The following is a 27333-nucleotide window of genomic DNA, read 5'->3' as shown; positions in this document are numbered from 1 at the left end:
TCAAGGAGAGGCAAGGCTCTGGTTGAGCAGCACTGTTGCAGCTGTTGCTCCCAGCGGCCGGCGACTGTTGCACCATCCGCAAGGCCATCTCGGCGTACACTTGTCCTGGAAAGCGCGATACATTGGAGAGAGTTGATTGCTTGCTCACGCATAGGACCTCGGCACAGACCAGCAACAGCTGGGCACCAAGTTCGCGAAGCGCGCTGGGCGCGTCTCGTAATAGCAGGACGAGGTCGTCCACAGGAGCCGCAGAAGTTGGTGACAGCTGGACTGCCTCTGCCAAAGCATCCCGTGCCGAAGGAATTAAGTCGCAGAGGATGAGAGCCGCCGCGTTTGCACCTTTCGTGCAAAGTGTGGTGCGAATGGAGGTGGCCGCGTGCGACATCAGCAGGAGTGCGAGGATGCTTGGTGGCTGGGCAGATGCAACGAGGATCTCTTGAACAGGCAGTGCCAAAGCCGCTGCACCGTACAAACCGAAGGACGCATAGGCAGCAGCAAGACGCAACTGGAGATCAACTGAAGGAGAAAGCGATAATGCAATCTTCAGCACTCTGACTTGCAGTTGCTTTTGCCCTTCCAGCGCCAGTTTCTCTGCGACACGAACCAACGGCGCGACGTGAGCTGGCTTTAGAGCCGCGACTTGCACGGGTCGCGGTTCCAATTTCATGCGAACCGCGGGATACTCTGACCAACTCTGAACCAGCGCCTCAAAGCCGCCGATTGTTTTTGCCAGGAGGTGCACATTGGCTGCAACTCGCGCAAATGCCGTCACACGCTCTTCAACCAGCTGGAGAGCTGCTGCGGGCTCAACGAGGGGCAGGCTGGCTGCCTGAAGAAGACAGCTGATGCCGGGTTGGCTCAATCGAACGGCGCGGTCTGAGCAATGTCGAAGGGCACATTTCGTCATGGCATAGACCAACTTGTCGAGCGCAGGATCGGCCGGTGTTTGTTGTCGAAGTTGGAGGAAGACTTGAGTGTCGTGCACGACGCTGCTGAGCTCCGTCAGTTGCATGACATTGCTCAGAGCCGCACCGTCGTCATTCATGACGCCAATACAGGTGATCTTGATGACTAGAAAGCGCATGTGCATGCTTGCTGCAAACTGGTCTAACGGAAGCGCGGCAATCAGTTCCAGCCCCAAGGTGCTCTCTCGTAATCGCTGCAGTTGCAATGACAAATTGTATGCGCTCACGGGGAGTGTCTTTGTCGTTGCTGGCTGCCGTTGCAAGGCCGAGACTGCGAGCTGTGTGAGTGATTTGATGGTGTCCTTGGTGGCGGCGTCAAGACCAGCGAGCGCTTCGCTTGGAAGGCTGCCGTGGCACTTTGGTGGAGATGCGGCGTCTTGCAGGCTGTGGTAGCATCAACGATGTATTTGAGCAGCGTCAAAGGCAGGTTGGACTGCTTTTCTTGCTGCTGCTGCTGCTGCTGCTCTTGCTGCTGCTGCTGAGGAAGGAAGGGTCGAGTGCGCTGAATGAGATCCGTCAGTTCAGCACGAGTGACAGTCCGACTGCTTGCACAGTTTGTCCACGCAGTTTCCAACTCTGCTGGATTATCTCCAGTGGTTGCATCGGCAATATTCACAATCGAAGCGGTGGACTTGCTTGTCTTCCCGCCAGTTGTTTGGCTCTTGGTCTGCTTGGTTGTCGTCGGTACAACATTTGCCACGGATGAGTTTTCCTGAGCTCGCTTGCTCACGGCTGTTCCGACCATCGTACTGCACGAATAGCAACCGAGTTGTGAATTTTAATGTGTCAAACTCGCGTGTCTCTGAGTAATCTGTCTCGAATGCATTGGAGTAAGATGAGTGTTCAAGATGGACGCGATTTCCTCGCTCTCTCTTTTCAGGGGAGACTAATAGCTCAATATGCCAATGATGAACCATGAAGTGCATCTCAAAACACGCATCTCTCACTCTGACTCGCGACTGAAGGATTTCGCAGCAAGTACGTTAACAAAAAAAAAAAAAAAAAATCCAGCCCAAAGTCTCAAAGTCTGAAACCGTTTCAAACAAAAACCGACTCTTTGAAACATTGCTTGATTTTTTCTCTCTCTCTCGTTGCCTGTTCATCTGCCGTTCTGCCGCTCGTGCACTCATCCATGCATCTGTTGCAGTGCTTGGTTGGGGTTTGCACTCTGCTGCACTGGATTGCTGGAGGAGGGCAGAGATGAGGAGACGCGCTCGCTTTGTTGCGTTTTGCCTTCAAACGAAATCCGCTTTCGACTCCTGTTTTCGTGTCTCCAACTCCTATCCACCCCCCCTGAGCCCCCACACAACACGATCAAATGCACTACGTCGCTTCACAGTCGCCTCCTATTGGAAATGGCGACGGTTCTCCAAGTCTATGAAGAAGACAATCTCCAATGCAATGCAACGGTTTTTGGCTGTCGTTCAATCTCAATGCCTCACTGTAATGATAAATCTGACTGAGCCTCCCTCCATGCATTCATTCACTGCACTTTGATTCTGTTAGATATTCAACCCACTACCAAAATCCATCCACCGGTACGATCAACTGTTGACTACCAAAATCCATCCACCGGTACGATCAACTGTTGATCATCGGGAGAGTCAACCAACCATCTCCATTGACCTCTCTCTCTCTCTCTCTCTCTCTCTCACTTCCACTTTTGAGCTCGCTTTACTCCTTTCGTTTCTTCACTCTTTCATTTTTGTTCTTTCTCCTATTCTGTTTTGCGTCCAGCACTTTCCCCCTACCCGCCAAATGCTTGTGCCGCTGATATCATCCACCACTGCCGCTGCTGCTGCTGAAGGTCAGACCTCTCCCCCGTCCTCCGATCTCCCATGCTTCCACCAACGACTCATCGAAATTTTGCTCTCCATCTTGTCTTCAGGCAACGCTGCCGCTGCTGCCGCTCGGTTTGCGATCGTCGGCCGCGTCGCTGTTGCCGCTCCAGCCACCGAGCTCAAGCGCGTGCGCGACGCGATTGCCGCTGCAGCCCCAGCCGCTTCGTTCGCCGCCTTCCACCCATCGACTTCCGACCACCACAGTGATGACAAGGTCGATGCAGACGCAGTCATCGCGCTGTTCGACGCAGGCGCTGCTATCGTAAGGATCCCCCGAATGATTTCTGACTCTACCACCGTACCTCTGCTCACAGTGACTCTGACTCTGAACTCTGACTCTGACTCACTCGGATTGTCATTGCATCAAACACACATCCGCGAAATCGCAGGTCTACATTGCGGCGACGGCGGACGCGCTGGTCGCATCGCAGCTGCCGTTGGATCGCGTTGCAATCGTGCTCGGAGCCGATGCCGCAAACCTCGACAAGACCGTCGCTGCACTGCCCAAGGAGCTCGCTTCGGTGGTGATTCCAGTCAAGGAGATTACCCCCGCGGTCGTTGCTCAGTTGGCTCCGATCGCCAAGGCTCGCCGCCTCACTGTGCGTGCGCCTTCTGCCGTGTCGGCTGAGCTCGTCGCGCAGCTCGACCAGGCCAACATTGACGTGCTGGTCGACTCGGAGCATGTCACACCTGCGCTGCTGGGCGATGCCATCGCTGCGGTGCTGGTCACCGACCGCCCAGATGGCCTGTTTGCCACGAGCGTTGTGGACGAGCACGGCGTCGCGCTGGGCCTGGTGTACTCGAGCCGAGAGAGCGTCCGCCAGGCGCTGGTCGAGCGCCGAGGCGTGTACCAGTCGCGCAAGCACGGCCTTTGGGTCAAAGGCCTGACCTCTGGCGCCACGCAAGACTTGCTGTCGGTGGCGGTCGATTGCGATCGCGACTGCTTGCAATTTGTCGTTCACCAGAACGGCACTGGATTTTGCCACCTGAACACGCGCTCGTGCTTTGGAGGGGATGCCGACCGCGGTCTGCCTGCGCTGGTTCGCACTCTCGAGGCGCGGAAGGCGAGTGCTCCAGCGGGCTCGTACACCAAGCGGCTGTTTGAAGACCCGGCCATGCTGAACGCCAAGATTCTCGAAGAAGCCAGCGAGCTCACGCGCGCCGTTACCCCCGACCACATTGCTGCCGAGGCTGCCGATGTGCTCTACTTTGCCTTGACCAAGTGCGTTGCTGCAGGCGTCACGCTGGCAGACGTCGAGCGCATCCTCGATGCGCGCTCCAAGAAGGTGACGCGCCGCCCGGGCAACGCCAAGGCCGAGTTTGTCGCCAAGGAACGTGAGATTGCCGACCAAGAGCAGCGCAAGCAGCAGCAACAGCAGCAGCAACAACAACAACAACAACAGCAACAGCAACAACAAGCAGAGCCCAAGCCCGAGCAAATTCTCAAACGATACGCCCTCAAGGATCTCTCGCCCGCCGAAGTCACCCAAATCTGCCGTCGACCTGCGCAAGTGGATGCATCCAGCATTGTCGAGCGTGTCAAGCCGATTCTTCAGGCGGTGCGCACTCGTGGCGACGCGGCGTTGTTGGAGCTGACGGCCAAGTTCGACAAGGCGCAACTTTCCTCCCCCGTCATCGATCTGATCAACAATCCGCCAGTGCTCACGTTGTCGCAGGAAGTGCGCAACGCCATCGATCTTGCCTTCAACAACATTCATCGCTTCCACGCCGCGCAGCTGACGACCGAGCCCCTTGTGGTCGAAACCTGCCCCGGCGTTGTTTGCACCCGCTTTGTCAAGCCCATCGAGCGAGTTGGCCTGTACATTCCTGGCGGAAGCGCCGTTCTTCCCAGCACCGCGCTCATGCTCGGCATCCCCGCCCTCGTTGCCGGATGCAAGGAGATTATTTTGGCCACTCCGCCCCGCGCCGACGGCACCATTGTTCAGGAGGTCCTGTACGTCGCCATGAAGGTTGGCGCGTCCAAGCTGCTCCTTGCTGGTGGCGCCCAGGCCATCGCCGCCATGGCATACGGCACAGAGTCTGTTCCCAAGTGCGACAAGATTTGTGGTCCTGGCAACCAGTTTGTTACCGCCGCCAAGATGCTCGTGCAGGTAGGTTTGGTGATTTTGTGGTGTAAAGACAAAAAAGGGGGGGGGGAAGGAAGGAGGAAGAGTGCTGACTTTTTTTTGCTCGTCGTTTCCCAAGAACGACAACACTGCCATGGTCAGCATCGACATGCCCGCCGGTCCTTCTGAAGTTCTGGTAAAGTATTAATGTTGATGCCCTTGTCGCAGCGCAGGGTGTGTATGGTGGTATAGCTCATTCATTTATTTCCCCTTCGGCTTTGCCCAAACAGGTCGTTTGCGACAAGTCTGCCGACCCAGCGTTCGTGGCTTCCGATCTTCTCTCGCAAGCAGAGCATGGAACCGATAGCCAGGTTGTTCTCGTTGCTGTCGACCTTACGGACGGCCAGCTCCAAGCTCTGCAGGACGAGGTCGAGGCTCAGGTAACGTTGTTGGATTCTTGGCAGCCTGGCTTTGTTTTTCGCCACCGCAATTCCTCGCTAAATAACCCGTAATTCGTCAAACAACTTGCAGGTCTCGGCACTGCCTCGAGAACAGATTGCACGCGGCGCTCTCTCAAAGTCGTTCGTCGTCAGCGTTCCCACGCTTGCCAGTGCCATCGAGTTCAGCAACAAGTACGCCCCAGAGCACCTGATTGTCAACACTGAGAACGCCGAGTCTGTTCTTCCCCTGGTTGAGAATGCCGGCTCGGTGTTTGTTGGCGCCTACTCGCCCGAAAGGTATGGAATTTTCGTATCGATCCAACTCGGACGCAGCGTTCTCCACAACACTGCTCTCACTCTGACTTGTTGCTCTCTATCTCTCTTTCTTGCTAGCTGCGGCGACTATGCCTCTGGCACCAACCACACCCTCCCGACCTATGGTTATGCCAAAATGTACTCTGGCGTGTCCACGTCCACTTTCCTGAAGCACATCACCTCGCAGCAGCTCTCGCAAGACGGATTGTTGTACATTGGCGATGCTGTCGCGACCCTTGCTGCCTGTGAGGGCCTTGACGGTCACAAGAACGCCGTTGTTGTGCGCCAGAAGAAGATTCGCGCCGAGCGCAGCAAGTAGCGTGTGGAACGTTGTGATGTGCCTCTCTCCCCAATGTGAAGCTCGACAACAAGAGCGGAAAATCACGCAACAGTACTGGATTGAAAAAAAAAATCAAAAGATCAATCAAATTTCTTTTGTTTCTCCATTTTTGTTTGAACATCACATCAAACTTCACATCACATCAAACTTCACATCCCATCAATATCGTGTCATCTCATCAATCCCTCGCAGTTGCCGCCGAAGCTCCTCATTTTCATCCTGAAGCTGTTCGAGCTCGTTGTCCATCTCTAATACTCGTTCGATGAGCTGGGCCTTGGTCATGGCGCGGAGCTCTCGTTGCATCTCCTCAGCATACTCGTCCTCGGCGAAACCGTACGGCACCTGGCTCTGGTTGAGATGAAGCTTGTTGCCAATGTCTCCCGTTGGAACTGGATGTTGCAGCTCTTCGGCCGGAATGGTGATGATTTCAGGGAGCGGTGACTTTGCGTCGCCGAGCTGGGCCTCGTGCGCGCCGATCAGAAACTGGCTTGTATTCCTGGGTGCAACGGCACGTAAGTGCTTGACCACGCGGTTTCCATGCCGCGAACGCCTCTCGACAATCACAGAGGGATCGGCAGATGCATGCCGCTGCCCCTCATCACGGCCGCCTCGTCGCCCACGCCGTCTGGAGCGAGGAGTCGATTGCGCGTTGTTTGACTCGTCACCCGTAAAGCTATGATCCAGCGAAGGCGAGACTTGTCCGAGGAATTGCCCGGACGTTGCCACGTCTGCGATCGAGTTCCAAGAGCTTGCACTTACTGCCTGCCGCTTCTGGTTCTTTCGGTCTCCTCCGCGGGCGCCGGCGACGGAAGCGTCCGTCACAAGGGGAACAGTGCTGCCCGGGGTTGTGGCCCTGTGGCTATCTGGCATTGGTGAGGCCGAGCGAGTGGCGTATGCTGGCGAAACCGCGGTGGAGGCAGGTCGTGACGGGCGAGTGCGCAGAGAATGGCCGCCATAGTTGCCATTCTGACTCGCCTCGACAGGGACGGCCAGGTGGAACGCATCGGCAGCCACGGGGCTCGTCTGGGCACTGAGCATTGCATCACGAAGGCGAGTCGCGTAGTGCAGTTGCTGCTGGTGCAGCTCGGTTGTAGGCGTGGCCCGGCCTGACGCGGTGCCTCGTCGGGACTGCGTCCGTCCTCCGCCACTGGCCGACTGAGGGCTATCAGCGGCAACAGCAGGAGCTGAATGATGAGTAGCTAGCGGCGAGATGGCATCCAGCATTGGGGGCGACGAACTGGCAACGTTTGTGTGGAAATCGGCATCCGTCGCAGCAGCAGCAGTATCTGCACCATCGGCCTGGGATGAGTAATTGGCACGGCGGCCTCGGTGCCGTTGATCCCGATGAAGCCCATCAGCCATGATGGAGGCACCTCCACCGCCGCCGCTGCTGGTTGGAGTCGGGGCAGCTTGGGCACCCGCCGTGTTTGTGTTGCTCGAGTAGCTTGAATCCTTGGAGCTCCGACGATTCTTCCACGATCGCTTCTTTTGCAATCCTCCTCCTTGTTGCTGCTGTTGTTGCTGTTGCTGTTGCTGTTGCTGCTGAGACTTTTGCTGTTGGTTGTTTTGAGGGGTTGGCGGGTTGGCGTTGTTGCTGTTATTCGCAGCGGATTGGAAGTTTCGCCCAGCAGTACCAGCAGCATTGCTAATACTGTTCATGCTATTACTATTACTGTTGATGCTTCCTGGTAATGATAATGACGTCGATGACGATGATGCGCTCTGAGGCATGTGAGGCGAGTGAGTGATGATGATGGGCGGATGGCTGGACTTGGCCGGTGTGACTGGTCCTCCTCCTCCTCCTCCTGCTGCTTGAGAGCCGGTTGGGCCGAATGCGCCTTCGCTCTCTCGACGACGCGCCTGTTGCATCTCGTACTGCTCATTCGTATATGGCGGCGGAAGTAAGCCCGATGGGTGCGTCGACGATGATGGTGCGACGACGACGGCCACAGTGGTTGGCCTCGACGACGACGACGACGACGACCCTGACGCGTTACTACTTGAGCTCGTTCCCTGCATCGCTAAAGTGCGAGTCAAGTTGAGCATGAAACAATGACCAAAAGAAAAAAAGTTCTTGGAACAATCAAAAAAAGAAGACTGAAATGACTGATTTTCCAAGAATCCGAATTTGGGTGTTGTTTGAATTTGAACTGGGATTTGAGTTGTAATTCGCTTCTGCTTGATTCGATACAAAGCATTGAAATTCAGTGTGCTTGGAGCGAATATCCAAACTCTATGCAAAGAGAGCGTGTCGGGAACAAAAACCAATGTCAAACAACAACGTCGAATGGTCGATGTCCGAGTCGTCGTCGTCAGAATGGCTTCTAGGCACAGAATGAATAGAATGCGCAGAGCTAGCAGAACACACAGAGTAGCCTTTGAGTCAAAGCACTCAGGTCGGAGATGAGCGTTCAGCGTGGAAAAAAAAAGGATCAAACAGCGATTTCAATCCTTCACGTAGGCTTGGAGCAAGGAGCTCAACGCTTCATCGCTGCAGCAGTACAAGTCAACAATGACCGAGAACTGATCGAGCAGCCACTGAGGGTCCTCGGCCCGGTGCTTCTGGATGAGCGAATTGAGATAGTCCGGGTCCTTGGGAGGCACAGCCTGCGTATAGTCCAAACGCATGCCCTTCAACAGCTTGAAGGGAGTCAAGAGATTGAATTTGCTGAACGTTTTCTCAACCAGATACTCATTGATGGCAAGGCTGCGCGCTCTTTCGGCTGGTTGCAGATCCTCCCAGCAGGATGATTGGCGCAAAAGCATTTTGAGACTGTAGACGATGCCCAGCTCTTCCTCGCGTTCCGAACTGTTGCAAATCACAAACTGGACCAAGCGCCTGTCCACGCGGAAGGCGACTTCGCTGATCAGCTGACACTCCTGCCGATACTGGGCTGTAGCTTCGAGCTCGTCCAATCTTTCCTTCCAGTTTGCCAGCGTTGAACGCATCGTTGCCAGCTCTGACGACATCGCCGTACTAACTTGTGTCTTTGTGAGCTTTGCGTGCTCTTCGTCAAGCAGTGCGACGGAAGTTGGCAACGCTTTTACGTCGACCCGGAAGTTTGCACCGTCATGCGCCGTCTGCTCGATCTCGCTCGCGAGAGAAGAGGATTCAGAAGCTGACATTGGAGAAGTTGCCATCACTTCTTTCAATTGCATCACAAGTGGACTGGAAAGCTCAGACTTCTAGGTCTTGGCAGTTCATTTTTTGGGGTTTTCCACACGTTTCCCCCACCCCCAACCACCCCAACCCCCCGGCCTCGAGTACAACATGAAGAGATGCGCTCCAAACATATGCCAGGCCACATTATTTGTGTTCATGGGGGTACGGGCGCAATACCCTTCTTCACCCAAAATTTCAAACCAGTTGTGATGATTTGCGCGTTCTAGTCGCTGTGCTCCCACGCGATTGCCATTGATTTCATTTCAAAGTTGCCTTAAGAGCTCCATGTTACAGCCCCCAACCCATATATGTCTGTCAGCTCATTGCACAATCTACTTTGCATCGAACACCGCAACAACCAACAATCACTCGATCGTAGTGCGCCGCGTTCGTTAGACCAATCTCACATCGATGAGAACGGATTCATCCAAGCTGATTCAAACATACAAACGAGGCCACGGCGACAAAGGAGAAGACAACAACGACCAGGACCCAGTTAGCAAGCGAGAGCGCGTCGAAACCGACGAAGACCAAGACCAAGACCAAGACCAAGACCCAGGAACCGCGCCTGTGGTGACCGATGCCATGGCGACACACATACAGAGCGACCCACAAGAGCAGCTGCGACCAAGCGCTGCAGCAGGAGCAGAGCAGCGGGAGGAGCACGAATTGAGCCAACAACCAGACAGCAACCAATACAACGACCTGCACAACCCGGACAACTCGTCGTCGGACAACCTGCACTTGCGACCCAGGGACAACAGGCACATTGCACAGTGCTGGCTCAACCAGGGGACTGGGTACACGACGCGGTCGGACGCAGCGTTTACGCGGGTCTTGACCAGTGACGCGCTCGAGCTCGAGTACCGCCGCAGAAACAACGAGATCAAGACCGTGATTCACTGGGGTCAGCGCAAGCTGCTCCTGAGCGAGATTGAGTTCCTCACATTGCACGGCGTGCCCGGCCAGCTCGTCGTGTACGCGGGTGCGGCGCCCGGCACGCATCTCGAGTACCTGAGCAGTCTGTTTCCCGAGCTGTACTTTCACGCCGTCGACCCAGCCCCATTTACTGCCAAGGAGACCGATCACATCAAGCTCATCCAGGGGCTCTTTACTGACGAGATGGCGAGCAGCTACTGCGGCCAGCGCGCGCTCTTTATCAGCGACATCCGTTCGGCCGACTGGCAGCGCCAGTCCGACCAGGAAGTCGAAGCGAGCGTCAAGTGGGACATGGACGCGCAAATGCGGTGGCACTTGCTCATGCAGCCAGTGCGCAGTATGCTCAAGTTCCGTCTGCCGTGGGCGCCCGGAACCACCGAGTACCTCGACGGCGACCTTTATCTGCCCGTCTGGGGCCCAATCACCACCACTGAGGCGCGGTTGATTACCGCAGAAGATCCGAACGCCAAGCGCGACTACGACCACACAAAGTACGAGCGACAAATGTTCTTTTTCAACACAGAGCAGCGCGTCTGGCTCTACGACCATCCCGTGCGCGGCGAGGGCCTCGATTGCTGTTACGACTGTCGCGCCGAGGTGTTCATTCTCGCCGACTACCTCCTCAAGGTCAAGCGAGTGTCGGAAGCCGACTGCGCGACAGAAGTGGCAAACATGTCGCGCCGCATCTCTCGCAAGATTGCTGGCGGCCGAACCTTACTGGACGACAATATTGATCCTGGCGTGCGCAAGCGAGGAATACAAAGCCGTCAGTGGATTGGTGGCCGACCTGCCTACGAGGCTGCCAATCCTGTGCAGTACTCGGCTCGCGATCGAAGCAGGGTTTTGCCAGGGGACAATCAGCACCGTTCCACTCAGAATGGTCGGTCTCGAAATCGTTCCAACAACCAAGATAGCAACCGCAATACCAGTCACAGTCGCAGCGAAAATAGCCACGAGCATCAGTGAGCGTGAGTGTGCAGTTTGAAGCGACCAATCACTGAGCGTGAGTGTGTTTATGTGAAGCGAACTCCCATTAGTTACAATACAAAGTGTACATGTTCTTGAAGTCTCGTGGTTGCTCTCTTTTTGACGTCTCGTGGTTGCTCTCTTTTTGACGTCGTTCTAGATCGAGAGATAGAGACTTTGCAGCCATGCTGAATCCAGCTGAATCCAGCAAAAGATCGACCAAATCCAAAAATCGTCCGCAGTCAAATCTCTTTGTTCCCCCCAAGCTCCCCATGCGAGCTCCAATAAACGAGTCAGCACCTGATTGTCCTGGTGTCACAGCATCTGCCGTAGATCTACTCGTGGTCATTTGGGGTTTCTGTGTTTTCGCATTGATGACACTCCCTCTCCCCTCGTGCGAATACAAAGATCTGCCACCTTTTCCCCCTCCCCCTCCTCCTCGTGCGAATATCCCGCTCATATATCCGGCGCAGATTTAAACAAAAAATCAACCCTAATCTGAAATTCCCGCACCAAAACCCCTCGTGCAATTGATTTTCTTGGCGGTTTTTCCAAAATTACGCACTCAAAATCAACTATCAAAAAAGCTCCAATTGTTCCGCAGCTGATTTCAAATTCGCGCGTTTTGTTCAGATTTTGCAAAATCACTCCTGTTTTCAACAGATTGAAAGAAAAAAACCAAACAAACACAAACAAGCAAACAAGCAAACAAGCAAACAAGAACGACGAAATGGCGCAGCAGACAGTGCTTGTGACGGGCGGATCCGGCTTTATTGCAAGCTGGTGCATCAGCGTTCTCCTCGAGCGCGGATTTAAAGTGCGCGCCACGGTGCGGTCGACAGCCAAGGAGGCCTCTGTGCGCGCCGCAGTCACGCCGGCCGCTGCCGTGCACGTCAAGGACAACCTCACATGCGTCGTGGCAGACCTCACTGCAGACGCCGGCTGGGACGAGGCCGTTGCCGGGTGCGAGTACGTGCTCCATGTCGCCTCACCCGTTTTTGCCGCCCTGAAGGCGAGCGACCCCGAGGAGGTCATCCGTCCGGCTCGCGAGGGCACCCTGCGTGTGCTGCGAGCTGCCACGCGCGCGGGCGTCAAGCGCGTGGTTGTGACGTCGAGTCTCGCGGCGGTCGTTCCGCCCAACGTCGACGAGGACAAGATCTTTGACGAGCAGATCTGGACCGACACGTCCGATCCCGCTCTGTCGACGTACCGTCGTTCAAAGACACTTGCAGAGCGGGCGGCGTGGGAGTTCTTCCAGAACGAGCCGAGCACCACGACGACCCTGACGACCATTCTGCCGGGCATGGTTCTCGGTCCCCTCCTCTCGCCCGCGCATCTCGAGGGCTCCACCAAAATGATTCATCGCTTGCTGAATGGCTCGCCCAGTCTCTGCCCGCGCATCTCCATGATGATTACGGATGTGCGCGATCTTGCCGACGCCCATGTCGCTGCGCTCACGAGTCCCGACGCTGCTGGCCAGCGACTGATTATTACCTCAGAGATGAAGCTCCTGCTCGACGTGGCCACCATTCTGCGCGAAGAGCTGACTGCCGAGGAGGCCGCCAACGTGCCCGTCCGCAACATGCCCGACTGGATTCTGCGCATCATGGGCTGGTTTAGCGGCGAAATTGCCATGATCGTGCCGATGATTGGCCGCAAGGCTTGCTGGAGCGCGGCGAATGCCCAAAAGCGCATTGGCTTTACGCCCCGCCCCGCCCGCACGACCATTGTCGACTGTGCCCGCAGCTTGCTGGAGCTTCCCAAGTCGACTTGAAGAAGTTGCAAAAAAAGTTTTCGCTTCTCTTTTCTCGGTTTTCTTTTCTCGTCTTGTTTTGTATTCCGCTTTTTTCGTTATTGAATTCATTGTTAATGATGTTGTGTTATTTTGCTTATTTGTTGCCTTGACCATCAGCCAGGGATGGCTGTATTAAGTACACATAAAGTGCGCGCTCAGTCTCTTTCTTGTTCACATTTTCAATGGGTGCTGTCCTGTCCTTCTTTCGACGCGTAAGCTCTCCAGATTCCCCTTTTTTCCAATCATCCCAATGATCGTTCACATCCGATATCAATGCACAACGCCGAGCACTCCTGTCGAGCTGAGCATTGTGCACACATGCGTTTTGAATGAGAAAGCAAAGTGAAACGGTTTCAAACGGTTTTTTTATGGCCCGCTTAGCCACTCACTGTTCAACAACAAACCACAAATCACCATTCCATATGTTGCATGACTACATTCATGAATTGAAAAACTCTTCACGAGACAGAAGCCGCGGTCGCTGCCGGACGAGATCAAGTTCCTGCACGAGCAGCTGCAAGAGTCCAAAGCCAAGCTCACGGAATCGCGCAGGGCTGCAAAGTCCATTCTGGGCACCCTCACCATTGGCTTTGTGATGGTCTACGCAGTCGCGGGCCTCGTCTTCTACTTTCGCTACTTTTCACCAGACGCGCTGCACGAGTCCATCCTGTTTGCGCTGCCGCTGCTCGTCTCGCCGCTGCTGTAAGAACGAAGGGGGTGCAAAAGAGAACTTGCATTGGGGATGGCGCAAAACACACTCACCACGTTTAACACGGACGACGATGACTGCCACTCGATGACAACAGACTGTTCTACATCCTGAGGTTTGCAGTGAAGGCGTTCGTGCGTCGGCGGGCGACCAACGCAGAGGCGCACACGAACACTCTGCTGAAACGCAAAAAGCAGGCGTTGGACGAGTTCAAGGCGTCCATCAACTTTGACAGGGTGCAACAAGTGCTCGAAGCGTACGACGAAGGCCACATCCAGGTGCGTTCGTACAGCTAGGAAGGCAGGCGGGGGTGGGGGGGGGGGGAAAAAGAGGGGTTGGGGTGAGCGGAGGTCCAGCTTCTTTGATTGTGTGCACCACTACTTAACAAAAACTGACTTCCCTCAACACTCACTACACAGGCTCAAGCGGAAAGACAGCGCGCAGAGTTTGAAAAGTACCGCAAGGAGTTCGAAAAGCTGCAACAGGCACAGGCGCGGGCTGGTCCGCAGCAGCAGCAAAACCAGCAGCAACGGGCTCCGCTTGCAGGCACAGTGGCTGCTCCTGGCGTCGGTCTCGTTGGTCCTCGCCCCGTGCGACCCGTGCCACCGCCCAATCGTACATCGTTCGACCGCGTGATTGACTTTATCGTCGGAGACGGCCCGAACCAGCGATTTGCGCTGATTTGCCGCAACTGCAAGAATCACAACGGCATGGCTCTTCCAGAAGAGTTTGAGTACATTGGTAAGCATGCGGCTGGGGGCGGGCCAACGGGTTGCTTGGAACAAAAACACCAAAAAGAGGGCTTTGAGACAAAACCCATTTTGAACGGTATTTCTCAATACTTTGTCTTCCGCTCCCATAGAGTTCTACTGCGTCTACTGCAATGCTCAGAATCCCGCTCGGAAAAAGCGAGAGGTGCACGGAACTATTCCACAGTACTTGCAAGGACGGCAGCCAGAGTCGGAGCCGGCGCACGCCGCGAAATCGCCCGAGCCCATGCCGGGAGCTCACGGCATGCCCGTGCCCGCGCATCTTGTCAATGCAGTCAAGGCCGCGGCAGCCCGTGCCGCCGCCGAGCAAGCAGCAGAAGCAGCGAGCACCAGCAGCAGCGAAGCATCCTCGGCAGCGCCCGCTGGTCCCGCTGATCCCAAGTCCGCGCAGCCAGCAGAGGCCGCAAGCTCGGCTTCAAGCACCCCAAGTGATGGTTCGGATGCGGAGAGTGCAACTGCTCCAGAGTCCGAGTCGACGGGAGAGCGTCGCTCAACCCGAAGGCGGCAGGCTACGGACAAGTCCAAGACTTCTTAGCTTTCTCTCGGTTGACATTTGGCTTTTGTGATCCAAGGAAAACACCCATTAAAGTACTGTATTTGTATTTGTCGAAGTTTTTTTTGTTTCAACATTCTCGTTCAACCTAATCAACATTTCGATTCACATCAACCCCATGTTCCGATGTCCCTGCGTCAGCACTCAATCATTGGCGTTGCTGGCGGATCTTGGCAATTTGTCTGCACATCCAATAGCAGTATTGCAGTATTTTGGTGAGAAAGGCACAAAGCGAAAGCCGCAAGCTGCAAACACAAACCATGGTTTCTAAAGAAAACAAAAACGCTTACACGACGGAAGGTTTCCAAAAACCGATCGCCAAACCCGGGCACATGCTTAAGATCGTCAATCTGCAGAACGAAACAAATAAACCTCGCAAGTCAGCTTTGATCTGAGGCTGTCATCATAGGATCACCTTTGCAACTTTCGTACTTGTTGGAACATTTGCGATCTTTCATTCCTCCATAGAGCGATCGTTTGCGCGCGACGCTTGCCGATTCCACTCAACTGCATCAATACTTTCAAGTCACCAGTATTGAGCCTGTGCACCACTTCGCTTTCGGGCAGTCGAGCAATGGCCGAGTTCTGCAACGGAGGCGACAACAATGTGAGTCTCTGCCACGATTTCTGCCTCTTTCCCAAAACTCTTTCTTTGCTACCTACTTCATCATCACCTCCTTCAATCGAGCGGCGGCCGCGCTTGCTTGGCTTTGACGGCGCACCGCGTTTGCTCCGAACGCGGCTTCTTGGCGAGAAAGCTTCGTCATCGTTCTCATCAATTGTCACGCCAGCATCTTCATAATCCTCATCGGGCTCGCCCATAGCTGTGACGTCGTTGGTGTCCATGCTGCTTGTCGCAGGTGTCTCGGGCACGCTTGGAGCAGACATTTCCGACGCACCTTGCCCTGTGCTCGAGTTCATTGCAGTTGGCGGCATCAATGAAGGCCGCGCAACCGCACTTTGCATAATAGGAGACTCTGTCGCGATTGAGCTGAGGAGAACTGTAACAGGCGCGGATGCCATAACGGGCGAGGATGCAACCCCATCCTCGCGCTCCAGCTCGTGCTCAAGCGCATTCGCAATAATCTCAATGTCGGGCTGGTTTGGATTCAACGTCAGAGCTGAAAAGAAATTGCGCATACAAAAGTAGCGTGAATCCAGTGAGGCGGGGAACAACGACATAAAATTACTTTCAGTGATTGTTTGTTTTTGCGCCTCGTACCTTTGCGATAATGGAGAAGCGCACCATGCTTATTGCCGTCAGCATGGAAGCTGCGCGCTTTGATCACATGCTCGGCAGCCAAACTGCAGTCCTGGGGTTTGGCTGGGAGCCGCTCCTGCACTAATACTGCAGGTGCTTTCAGGCCAGTGCCCACGACCGGTCGGGCAATGCCGTTCACACTTGCGGACTGGCCAAATGGAGCAACAATTGACCCGCCCTTCACAACTCGACCGGCCGCTGAAGCGTTCTCGGCACGCTTTGTGGTTGCCGCGACCGCGTTGTCGTCCGTGGCAGTTTTCTTGCGAAGCTGCTGCTGTGCCGTGTCGTCGTTCTCCGCCGACCGCTTAAAGGCAAACATCGGACGTTTGAGGGCTGCTGCTGCTGCTGGCGGCACCGCGTCCACGACAGGCGGATTCACCACCGGTTTGTTGACAATGCTGCGGGATTTGGACGCATAGTTCAGACACATCAAAGTGTCCATGTACAATGCTCCACAGGGTGCAATGTTTGTGAGCATGCACGCGGCACTGTTGCCTCCAAGACTGTCCTGAAGTAGTCGCGTGAGTTTGCTATCGCGGTAGGGAATTCGCGCGTCGTTCTTGTTGAGGGCGTCGATGACCTTCCCCAAGACAAAAAGAGACTTGTTGATGGCTCCACTTTCTTTCATTCTAGGTGAGCAATCGAAGCAAAGTCGATGGAGGCACCGTGAGCGACAGTTGGTACATCAACAACAAAATACACGGCAACCAAAACATCGCGCGTACCGCTCTCCCGAATTGTCAGTCTTGCGATTGTCTTCCGAGCCTGCAAGATCAATCAAGTAAAGTTTGGCTTCAGTGGTCTTGTCGTTGACCCTTTTGATGATCTGTGGCAAAGGAGGTTTTTCAAGGTGAGTTTCGAACACTCAAAGTCAACACACACCCATCGCCAGCTTCACCGTCTCAAGCGCAACACTCGCTTCCAACTCCCGACTTTACCTTGAATCGCAGGACGCTGTGACTGCGACTGGAGGCTTCGTTCAGTTTCGTCTCGCCCACAGATCGGCCGGTCAAAGCCTTTGCAAACAGTGCCTCAAATTCAGCGTAGGTTGACACGGTGGTTTCTTGCAGCTTTGCAATGACAATGTTGTGATGCACGTCTTCTCGGAGCTCCAGCTCGTTGCGGTTGCCTGAGAGCAGGTCGATGATTTTCTCCATGTAAATTTCGAAAAAGGCCATCTGGACACTGCAGTGCTCCATTGTGGCGATTTGATCCAGGATGCGCTGTGCTGCGCGCGGAATGATACCGCGTGCCTCGGGTTGCGATCCACCCATCATGCTGAACGACTTGCCGGACGAGGTCGGACCGTAGGCAAAAATGGACGCGTTCATCCCGGAATGGAGCGCCTTGTCCACAATGGGCGTCACGTGCCCAAACACCTGCTCCTGGGTAACAGCATCGTCCAAGCAAGTGTCAAATGCAAAGCTGAGGGCTGACTTTGGGCCGTTGCGGTGGTCGTCCATTTCGACCGTGTTTCCGTTTGAAATCCGCGCGCAAACCAGCTCCTTGCTCTCGCTTGGCAGCAACGGTCGCAGACGCACAATCACCTGCACTGCGGATCCCACCGAGCCAGACTTGCCATTGCTTGTTTGCGCAGTAGCATTCGTAGGAGTCGGAGCAGCAGTGGTTGCACCAGCGGTTGTGCCGGGCCGACTCGCGCTCAATCTTGCCGCGTTTGAAACGGTTTCAGTTTTCGCCTTTTGGCCATTCAGCAAGCCCGACGTCAAGATGGTCGAGCGCGGTTGCACACCCACCGCCATTGTCGCCGTCAGACCTGTGAACACTGGGATTTTGTTTGGCAGCGGCATGGTTGAGGAGGAGGAGGCGCGAAATAAAGCGGGAAGAGGTGAAAGGAAGAACCGAGTGAAACCGCTGAGAAAAACAAAAAAAAAAAAAAAAAAAAAAAAGGAAAATGAATTTGACAAGGCTCCTTTGGAACACTCAAAGTTTACAAAAACACATAAAAACACAACATGATCAGAACGAGTCAAGAGCATGCGTGACTGAAAAGAAAAAAACAGAAACAGAAACAGAGACAAGAAAAACAACAAAAACAACAAAACAACTCTTAATGCGTGACTTGAGACAACTGCTTGCTGACGAGCGTCTGATAGACACCGCCGCGAATGGCCATCAGCTCTTCGTGAGTACCACGCTCAGCCACCTGGCCATTCTTGAGGGCCACGATAGCATCCGCGTTCTGGATGGTGGACAACCGGTGCGCGATCACGATCGTCGTGCGCCCTTCCGCGGCCTTGTCAAGCGCAGCCTGGACAACCTTTTCACTCTCTGCGTCGAGTGCGCTGTGTGTTTGTTTGTTTTTGGGGTATCGAGAGAAACGACAACAAGAGTTAGAGGCAACGTGGGCGCAAGGATTCAAGTTTCAGTTTGAGAGATCGAACAAGGCGTTTTGTTACCTCGTCGCCTCGTCAAGCAGCAACAGTTTCGGCGATCGCAAAAGAGCTCGAGCAATGGCAATACGCTGCTTTTGGCCACCTACTCGGAAAACAAATCACACAAATTTGTCAGCGAAATGGAAAAAAAAAATCCAAACCGCTGAATCCTTCACCACACTTGGCTGGCTTGCTTACCTGACAGCTTGCTGCCCTTCTCACCGACATCAGAGTCGTACTTGTCCGGGAGCGTCATGATAAAGTCGTGAATGTTGGCAGCCTTTGCGGCTTCGACAATCGCTTCGTGCGAGACATTCTGGCCGATTTCGTCGCAGTTGCCGTCCTTGTACAGCTCAGTATCCAAAAGACCATACGCAATGTTGCTCTTGATGGAGCCGCTGAATAGGATCGGCTCTTGGCCGACATAGCCCATCTGCTGGCGGTACGAGTGCACTTGGAAGTCCTTGTTGTTGACGCGATCAAAGTTGACAGTGCCCGTCTGGGGATCGTAGAAGCGCTCAATCAACGAAATGATGGTGCTCTGCAATTCAAATAGAAAGAGAAAGGAGCAGGAAAAAACCCCAAAGTCAGAAACACACACACACACACAAAAAAAAAAAATCAAAGCAACTTTTTTTTTTCTCTCTCTCACCTTGCCACAGCCACTGCCGCCAACAACAGCAATGCGCTTTTGGAGCGGTGCATCAAAGGACATGTTCTTGAGCACTTCGACGTCCGTGCGGCTGGGGTAGTGGAAGCCAACATTGTCAAACTGCACGGTGCCCTTGGCAGAGTGAACGACTTGGCCGTCGGTCTTGGAATAGTCAATGGCGCTGTCGACGTCCATGAGCTCAAACACACGGGCGGCAGCAGCCTTGGCCTTGGTGACATCGCCGAGCATGGAGGCGCTCTGTCCGATCGCCTGGAAGGCAAAGGTGATGCCCGAGTAGATGCGCATCATGGCCAGGAAATCCAGCTCGCCCCGCGCCACCAGCACGGATCCATAGTAGAACGAAATGCCGTCAATGAGCACCTGTGCAGCCTGGGCGACGCCATAGCCCACGCCCGCCACGACCGCGCGACGAAGACCGAGGCGGTAGGGCTTCCTGAGAAACTCCTTGTACTTGCGCAGGAATCGGCGTTCCGAGTGCAGCGAGGCGACCGTTCGCATGGACTGCACGGCCTCGGTGGCCACCTGGCCAGACTTTTGGTAGCTGCGAGCGCTGTCGGCCGAAAACCCAGTCATGGCACGCATCTGCAAGAAGGCTGCGGCGACCATCAGCGGCATGCAGGACAGGACAACGAGCGTCAGCTTCCAGCCGGAAAGGAAGGCAATCACCAAGCCGGTGGCCAGGCTGACGCACATTTGGACAAAGTGGGCGGCGCGGCTGCCAGACAGGCCCTTGACCAGCGTGGCGTCCGTCGCGAGCCGAGTGGTCAGCACACCCGTCGAGTGGTCCTCGTGGTCAAAGAACCCGACGTTCTGCTTGAGAATGTTCTCAAAGCACAGGCGACGCAGGCGCATGGTCAGCTTTTCTTCGGCAATGCCAAAGAGCGTGGTGTCAGAGTAGTTGAAAATGAAGGCGCCCACACCAATAAACACAAAGGCCATCGCCCAAGTGCTCGTGTCGGACGAGAGCGAGTGCCTGTCGGGCTGGTTGAAGACGTTGATAATCTCGCTGAAAACCAGACCAAAGACCGGGAAGACGGCGCCGTTGATGGAAGCGGCAAGCGTGGCAAAAATGACGAGCAAGATCTCGGGCCGGTGGTAGCGGTAGACACGCGTAAACGAAACCTTGGCCGCGAGCTCCTTGGCCTTTCGCGTGTCTTCGTCCGAGTCCTCGACGTCGTCACTCATGCCAGCGTAGTCGGCGTCGTCGCCGACCAGATGCTCAAGGTGGCCGGGCTCGATGGTTCGCGACTTTTGCGAGTGGTACGACTTTTGTGACTGGTACTTGTCGGAGGAATGTGCGGTGGCGGTGGTGGTGGCGGGCTTCTCAGCCGCCGCATCCGCAGACCCCTCGGAATCCAAGTCAAAGTCAATCAGGTTCATGTCGACTTCGCCCGACGAAGAAACCTTGCCAGCTGTCGCGAGGCGCATCATCTGCTTGCCCACAAGATTGGCGTAAAAGCCGTCAGGCAAGGCCAGCAGCTCGTTGTGCGTGCCCTGCTCGACCACCGCGCCCTTGTTGACCACGGCAATCACGTCCGCATTTCGGATGGTCGAGAGACGGTGAGCAATGACAATGGTTGTGCGGCCCTTGCTCGCACGGTCGAGGGCGTCTTGCACGAGCTTTTCGCTCTCCACGTCGAGGGCGCTGTGAAGAAAGAAGAAACATTGCGAGAATCAACAACAAAAAAGGCTCTGTCAGCAGCAATCAAAAAAAAAAAGATTGCAAAAAACAAAGAGATGACGGGGTGTGTGGAGCGCAACCCCACCTCGTGGCTTCGTCGAGCAACAGGATGCGAGGGTTGCGAACCAGCGCGCGGGCAATGGCAACGCGCTGCTTCTGGCCGCCAGAAAGCTGGATGCCGCGATCGCCGACAATCGTTTGGTACTGCTCTGGCAAGGACATGATAAAATCGTGGCAGTTGGCGAGCTTGGCCGCAGCCTGCACCTCGTCGAACGAGGCCGAGTACAGACGGCGCGAGGACTCGACATCGAGATCGAGCTCACTCTCCTCAAACGCGGTTGGCTTGCCCTGAGCAATGTTGTTGAAAATGGTGTCGTTGAAGAGGATGGGCTCTTGGGAAACCGTGCCAATGTGCGAGCGCAGCGTGCCAAGGTGCCACTCGCGAACGTCAACGCCGTCCACCAGCACCTGGCCATTCAACGGATCGTAAAAGCGTTGCAGCAGGCCGACCGTTGTGCTTTTGCCACAGCCGCTCGAGCCTGGTGTGTGTGTGTTTTTTTTTTTAAAAAAAATTTGTTTGTTTGTTTTCACGCAGACCAAAAGAATGGAGGGTCAGCCAAGAATCAACAACAACAACAACAACAACAACAACAACAATGACCTTACCAACAAGAGCAACCGTCTTGGAGGGCGCAATGGTCAAGTTCATGTTGTTCAGGATTTGCACATCGGGGCGAGAAGGATAGGCAAAGGAAATGTTGCGGAACTCAATCTCGCCGGTCACATGGGTGATGCGACGACCCTCGGGCGACAGGGAATCGATGGGCGACTTGCGGTCGATGATTGCAAAGACCTTGTAAGCAGCGCCCTTTGCCGAAGCGAACGCGCCAGCAGCGGGCGCAGCACCACCGAGCGAGAAGGCGCCTGTTGTGTTCAACGTGTTGGACTCGCGGTGGTGAGTACGGTGAACAATCCCAACGATGAAGCGAAAAGCAAAAAAAACAAAGCAAAAAACAAAACAACAACAACAAAAAAAAAAAAACACTTTGCTCAAAAATCCTTACCCATCAGCACCGCAAAGAAGGTCGCGGTAATGTCACCAGCAGACATGTCACCGTCGAGAATCAGCTTGCCGCCATACCAGAATGCGAGGCCGTATGCGGCAAAGATGATAAAGAACAGTGCACCGACGCTCAGACCAGTGTAGTGCGCCTTCTTGTAGCCAATCTTGGCAGCAGCAACCAGGTTCTTGGCGTAGCGATTGGTCTCGCGCTGCTCGCCAGAGAACGCAATCACGGTGCGCACGGAAGACAAGGCCTCTTCGGCGACGACGCCGGCGGCAGCGTACACGGTCTGCCCTTCGTTGGTGAGCGTCTGCATCATCTTGCCGAGAATGCCCACCGTGATGACAATCAGCGGCACGACCGACAGCAGGACGAGCGTCAGCCTCCAGCCGCGAATAAAGCCGACCGCAAACGAGGCAATGAAGGCGCACACCGAGTAGACAAAGACACCGACCTTCTCGCCAATGCCGTCCTGGATCATTTGCGAGTCGCTCGAGATGCGGGTGGCCACGCCGCCCGACTGCTGGCCATCAAACCAGGCAATGTCCTGGCGCAAGACGGCGGCAAGGAAGCGGATGCGGATGCGGCGGGCCTGGCGCTCCGAGGTGATCATCCACAGCGCCATCTGCATCCAGCCCGTAAAGAAGATGCCGCTCGCCAGAATCAGATAGTAATACAGGTAGGTCTGGATCTTGGACTCGAGCTCGTCGGAGGTGATCTTGCCAGCCATAAACTCGCCAAAGTAGTCGACGACGTCGCCGAAAAAGTAAGAGTAGAAGGGCAACGCGGCGCCTCCGACAACGCTGCCCAGCAGGCCAAAGAACATGAGCAGGCCGTCAATCCCGTCTGCAAAGCGGAAGAGCTGGCTGAACGGGGCCGACTTTTCGTCTTCCTTCTTGTCCTTGTCGTCCTTGTCCTTGGTGTCCTTGGTGTCCTTGTCGTCCTTGGTGTCGGAGGTGGACGCCGTGAGGAGTGGGGATGAGTCGCTCGTGGCGCTCGCTTCATCGTTCGCCTCCTTGCCCTTGCCCTTGCCCTTGCCCTTGCCCTTGCCCTTGCCCTTGCTCTCTGGCACGTCAATGATGGCAGCGTCGGCTGATGGACTTGCGCCGCGGTTGGCAATCAGCGGCTTGCGAGCGTCAGCGTCGACCTGCATGTTGTCGAGTAGTTTGTTGTAAATTTGTTGGAAAAAGCACGCCAAAGCACGCCAACCATTGCAAGATTCCAGATCAAAAAAAGTGAGTCAACATGTCAAATCACATACACCTCAGACCAAAAGTCATCAGAGTGCACGAGTTGCAGGATTGCAGGGGTGCGGAAATTTTGGCCACCCCGTCCTCTCGCTCTCCTGTTCTGTTTCTTGTTGTTCGCAAGTGTTGCGGGTGGCATAAAATTTCCGCACTGCGATCATCGTGCGCACTTGTCTTGCTTTTGATACACGATTTCCCATACACACCCCTCTTCCCTTGTCGCACTCCCCCTCAAAATGGCTCAAACATCATGGCTCTCAAATAGAACAAAGGAACACAAAAAACTCACATAGTCGTCGTCGTCATCGTGGTCGCTGGACATGGTCGATCAACCAAACAAACGAAACGAACGAAAGAGCGACGATTGAAAAAAAAAAAAAAAAAATGAAGAGTGAATCCGCAAAAGCAAGCATGCGTTTGAGCCATTTTGAGCCATTGCGCGCTGTTTGAAAAATTGTGTTGGCCAAGACAATTGAGTCCTGTTTGTGCTAAGTTGAGCGTTTTTGTAAAAAAAAATTGTATGGAGGGGGAAAAAAACAAGTTGCGCGAATCCGACGTTTCAAAATCACGGCTCGCGTCTTGGCTATCTGTCTTGGCGGCTGTTTTTTTGTTTTGGAGGAAATACGGCGCAAAAAGGTGCTCGGAGCAAAGAAGACAAAGCATGTGCAAACGTGGCGGAAACATATGGATGACATCAATCCCGAAAATGCATTGCATGTTTGCGCGGTAGACGTGGAACAAGAACAGAGCTCGTGGGGAAAGCGACGAAAAAATCTCGTCTGCCTGTGGTACGAATTGGGCTCGGCCATGTGTCGGATTTGCGTACAAAGAACGTTGTAAAAGAACGAGCAGAAGTCCAATTCGCGACATCTGGGTGTCGGAGAGCATCAGCTCGAGCAAAGGGCCGTGAATTCAGTGAAATCGATCGTTTCACAATCGTCCATCTGCTGCTCCGTTCTCGATCCACTTTGACGTTGTACTGCATGTGAATACACCTCTATCAAAGGGTTGAATGCTCGACTTTTTGATCCATGCTGGAAAAAGAGAAAACGCAGGGAGGGCTGGACGATTCCATGGGAAATTCAAAGGTGAAAACTTCAGCCACCTTCCGATGTACTGTACGCGCATGTTGGGATCCCATTGTATCATGAATTTAGAATCAATCACCCACTTCAGTCTCTGATAATCTTAACACACAAAGGGGGGGAAAATGGCACTGGTTGACATTACATCTCACAGCCAACTCACAGAATCGCTCGCCGCGGCTGCTTCGACGGGCAGCCTGAGCGTCGTCCACTTCTGGGCCTCGTGGGCCAACGCATGCCAGCAAGTCAACGATGCCCTCGTCGACCTGGCCAAGCTCCACCCGCTCGTCCGCTTCTTCAAGGTCCGTGCGTGCGTGCTTGAGCGCCTCGTGTGTGAGCCGTTGCTGGCTTTTCTCGCGCTTGCATGAATCCTCCCCCCGCCGGCGAACGCTGCGCCACGTTCGACTGACTTACTATGTGTCATGGATTGATTCTGCAACAAATGCTTGGTTGGAGCAGGTCGAGGCAGAGAACGTGCCCGAGGCCGCAGAACAGTACGAAATCGCCGCGGTGCCAACGCTGCTTCTCATCCAGGTGAGGGTTTCGGGGTTTCGGCTTTTGGACCACCCGGTTTCTCAGATTGTTTGTACCCGCACGGCCTACTTTGAGTTATGCGATTGGGCGGGGTGGAGGGTTTTGCGCAAACTGACCTGAATGTTTCTCGATTTTTTTTTCCTCCGTGTCGCTCTCCAACTCCCACTCGTGGCTCATTCCAATGCTTGGATTGCAGAACTCCAAGGTTGTCGATACTATCAACGGCGCCAACATCCCCGAGCTGTCCAAGAAGATCACAGCGCAATCAGCGCTCGCCGTTCCCAAATCGGCCGCTGTTGTCGCTCCCGCGCAGCCCGCCACGAGTGGCAACCTCGAAGCGCGTATTGACTCGCTGATTAAGCAATCGCAGATGGTCATTTTTATCAAGGGCACCCCCACCGAACCTCGCTGCGGCTTTAGTCGCCAGCTCCTTACTCTCCTGGACGGCGTCAAGGCTGACTACTCTTATTTCAACATTCTCAGCGACGAGGATGTGCGCCAAGGTGAGGGCGTGTGTTGTAGTATCTGGCTGTCCCCAGCTTCTGGTCGGTTTTTTGCGAGATTTCTTGATGCTCAGTTTGTTTGTTGTCGTTTTGTTGCTTTTAGGACTGAAGGTCAAGCTTGACTGGCCCACCTTCCCCATGGTCATTGTCGATGGCGAGCTGGTCGGAGGACTGGACATTGTCAAGGAAATGATTGCTTCTGGCGAGCTCCAAGGCATGATTCCCGTCAAGTCGGCTTAAACTTCTGGATAAGTTTGTTCCGAGGAAACGGGTTACGACCTGGCCCGGAACATTGACCCGAATCACGACTGCAGCATGCTAGAATGGATGCGGAAGTATTGTGTACTACTAGAGTGAAAGAATGAGGGGGAAAAAGCTTGACAAACGCTGAGCCCAATTCAGAAATGAAAATAAACTCAAAAACACCCCCCCATTTCAATACGAGCATGCAACGGTCCATCGAGAGTGGATAGCGCATGTCGTGGTATGTTTATCTCGCTTTTGTTACATTGCTGGTGTGGATCTCGAGCCATAACAATCCATGCATGTACTTGCTTCAGCTCGTGTCTGTGGCGCCGTGCTTCTCGCCTGTGTCCCGTGGCCCCCTCCATCCCCGACCTCCCAGGGACCACCGTGCCCATGGGCTTGTATGCGATCGTCCCCCCTGTGGTCCGCTACGCTCCCAAGAGACATTACCAATTTCAGATGCATGTATTGGAGAGTTCAGTCGCCTTCATACACAAAACCAAGCAGAAAAATAGGCGCAGTTTCACTTTCGTGTCCTGCCGCGCGTCTGGACAAGTCGATCAATGTGCGCGGTGCCGGACAGCTCAATGCGGGCTCGCCAACCATTAATGGGATCAGTGCGCATGTGCGCCCCGCGCGGGCCCAGGCTCCCCGTCGACAAACGAGCGCTGCAAAGCGAGCGTTTCAAGTGCACAATTGAAAAATGTTCAATCGATGCTCAGGTATATTGTCAGTAAGGCACCAAGCGCTCCACACGAGTGCAAGCGTCCCCAGCCGCAATGCACAATTCCAGCAGGGTTTCTTGTGCACGCGGGGGTGAACGGCGAGCCTTGCCCGACCGCTTACAATCGATGTTTGGGTGAGTGAATCCATTGGTGGCTGAAGTCTCATTGCAGGTGCTGTGGCGATTTTCGCCTCATTCACGACAAACATGTGGCGGTGTTCTTATCTTGCGCTGTTGATTGTTCTGGCGCTTTTTTTTTTGGGGGGGGTGGATCTGAGAGAGTTTGACGTCTGAGCACCGCAGAAGGGCGTTTTTCTTGCTAATGTTTTTTTTTTTGCTTTTGGTTTGTTTTCCGCGGGTGGGACTGAATCTCACCTGCTGCCCTTATTGCGGCTTGTCCTCCTTCGCATCAAAAGGCCTGCCACTTGGTCGATGCACCTTTCGGAGCCTTTCGGAGTCAGATCAAACCGACATGACGGTGGTGCCAGCAGTCCTTTTTTTTTTTTTTTTTTTTTTTTTTGTTGTGTGTGTGAGGTGAGCTTTCCTTTTCCCAACTTTCTCCCCAACTTCTCGCCACCTACTCTCCACCGCTCTCCGTCCTATTTCCTTTTTATTTGACTTTGTCTTCTCCCAACGCTCTCTCTGCTCGAATCGAATCCTCAACAACACCCTAACGAAAAAAAATTGCGCGTTTTTATTTATTTTGTTCGCTTTTTTTTTTTTTTTTTTTGTCAATGCCAGCTCACCAACGCGTGTTAAAGGGGAAAAAAAAAAAAAAAAAAAATCATGCTTGAGGCGCATTTTCGCTTCTCATTTGCTCTCATCTTGTCGCTCGCTTTCTCATATCAAACCCCTGTTGCTATTGCGTGCGCGTCGACCGTCCACATTGGGCTGGATTCTGCTCTGCTGGGGACTGAACAGGCGGAAACCGCGGGTGATTATTTTTCGTTCAGGCTTTTTTTTTTTTTTTTTTTTCCTTTGGGGCTGCACAGCTGTGCGGGGGGTTTTCGTTTTTTGGCTGCATTTTGGTACTACTTTCCAGCCGTTTGAACCAGCCGCC

At 54.4% G+C, this 27333-nt stretch overlaps 9 protein-coding genes and 1 pseudogene across 10 annotated transcripts; 5 read left to right on the top strand and 5 right to left on the bottom strand.

Annotated features, from left to right (window-relative positions):
• Window positions 1-1280: 1280 nt before the first annotated feature.
• On the bottom strand, window positions 1281-1772 carry CAOG_03227 (hypothetical protein; annotated as a pseudogene; the record flags this gene model as incomplete). The annotated part of the gene is made up of 1 exon: window positions 1281-1772.
• Window positions 1773-2623: 851 nt separating this feature from the next.
• On the top strand, window positions 2624-6088 carry CAOG_03226 (hypothetical protein). Its single transcript, XM_004364008.2, has 7 exons — window positions 2624-2772; window positions 2854-3068; window positions 3196-4917; window positions 5012-5068; window positions 5163-5312; window positions 5404-5609; window positions 5706-6088. Exons 1-7 carry the CDS (start codon window positions 2724-2726, stop codon window positions 5944-5946), a joined length of 2640 nt encoding a protein of 879 aa, XP_004364065.2. The 5' UTR covers window positions 2624-2723; the 3' UTR covers window positions 5947-6088.
• On the bottom strand, window positions 6050-7986 carry CAOG_03225 (hypothetical protein; the record flags this gene model as incomplete). Its single annotated transcript, XM_004364007.2, has 1 exon — window positions 6050-7986. The coding sequence occupies one exon, from the start codon at window positions 7984-7986 to the stop codon at window positions 6127-6129; it is 1860 nt and encodes a 619-aa protein (XP_004364064.2). The 3' UTR covers window positions 6050-6126.
• A 426-nt stretch (window positions 7987-8412) lies between these two features.
• Window positions 8413-9093, bottom strand: CAOG_03224 (hypothetical protein; the record flags this gene model as incomplete). The annotated part of the gene is made up of 1 exon (XM_004364006.1): window positions 8413-9093. One exon carries the CDS (start codon window positions 9091-9093, stop codon window positions 8413-8415), a length of 681 nt encoding a protein of 226 aa, XP_004364063.1.
• Window positions 9094-9715: 622 nt separating this feature from the next.
• Window positions 9716-11207, top strand: CAOG_03223 (hypothetical protein; the record flags this gene model as incomplete). Its single annotated transcript, XM_004364005.1, has 2 exons — window positions 9716-10909; window positions 11196-11207. The coding sequence occupies 2 exons, from the start codon at window positions 9716-9718 to the stop codon at window positions 11205-11207; spliced, it is 1206 nt and encodes a 401-aa protein (XP_004364062.1).
• A 488-nt stretch (window positions 11208-11695) lies between these two features.
• Window positions 11696-12989, top strand: CAOG_03222 (NAD-dependent epimerase/dehydratase). The gene is made up of 2 exons (XM_004364004.2): window positions 11696-12008; window positions 12048-12989. Exons 1-2 carry the CDS (start codon window positions 11766-11768, stop codon window positions 12807-12809), a joined length of 1005 nt encoding a protein of 334 aa, XP_004364061.1. The 5' UTR covers window positions 11696-11765; the 3' UTR covers window positions 12810-12989.
• Window positions 12990-12998: 9 nt separating this feature from the next.
• CAOG_03221 (hypothetical protein) lies at window positions 12999-14944 on the top strand. The gene is made up of 5 exons (XM_004364003.2): window positions 12999-13042; window positions 13300-13532; window positions 13637-13817; window positions 13959-14280; window positions 14402-14944. The coding sequence occupies exons 1-5, from the start codon at window positions 13013-13015 to the stop codon at window positions 14842-14844; spliced, it is 1209 nt and encodes a 402-aa protein (XP_004364060.1). The 5' UTR covers window positions 12999-13012; the 3' UTR covers window positions 14845-14944.
• CAOG_03220 (kinesin-like protein KIF22) lies at window positions 14887-17931 on the bottom strand (the record flags this gene model as incomplete). Its single annotated transcript, XM_004364002.2, has 7 exons — window positions 14887-15044; window positions 15153-15212; window positions 15295-15447; window positions 15526-15983; window positions 16085-16752; window positions 16849-16949; window positions 17062-17931. 7 exons carry the CDS (start codon window positions 17929-17931, stop codon window positions 15000-15002), a joined length of 2355 nt encoding a protein of 784 aa, XP_004364059.2. The 3' UTR covers window positions 14887-14999.
• A 98-nt stretch (window positions 17932-18029) lies between these two features.
• CAOG_03219 (multidrug resistance protein 1) lies at window positions 18030-23556 on the bottom strand. Its single transcript, XM_004364001.2, has 8 exons — window positions 23471-23556; window positions 21935-23081; window positions 21537-21794; window positions 20956-21409; window positions 19169-20834; window positions 18715-19057; window positions 18541-18619; window positions 18030-18426 (listed from the first exon to the last, which is right to left on the bottom strand). Exons 1-8 carry the CDS (start codon window positions 23501-23503, stop codon window positions 18192-18194), a joined length of 4215 nt encoding a protein of 1404 aa, XP_004364058.2. The 5' UTR covers window positions 23504-23556; the 3' UTR covers window positions 18030-18191.
• A 758-nt stretch (window positions 23557-24314) lies between these two features.
• On the top strand, window positions 24315-25736 carry CAOG_03218 (glutaredoxin-3). The gene is made up of 4 exons (XM_004364000.2): window positions 24315-24568; window positions 24726-24800; window positions 24997-25303; window positions 25407-25736. The coding sequence occupies exons 1-4, from the start codon at window positions 24392-24394 to the stop codon at window positions 25541-25543; spliced, it is 696 nt and encodes a 231-aa protein (XP_004364057.2). The 5' UTR covers window positions 24315-24391; the 3' UTR covers window positions 25544-25736.
• Window positions 25737-27333: the final 1597 nt, after the last annotated feature.

Source organism: Capsaspora owczarzaki, assembly GCF_000151315.2.
Source record: "Capsaspora owczarzaki ATCC 30864 unplaced genomic scaffold supercont2.4, whole genome shotgun sequence".
In the NCBI taxonomy this organism is placed as follows: domain Eukaryota; class Filasterea; order Ministeriida; family Capsasporidae; genus Capsaspora; species Capsaspora owczarzaki.
Note: the sequence above shows the minus strand (reverse complement) of the source record. Positions and strands in the feature narration are given on the sequence as shown.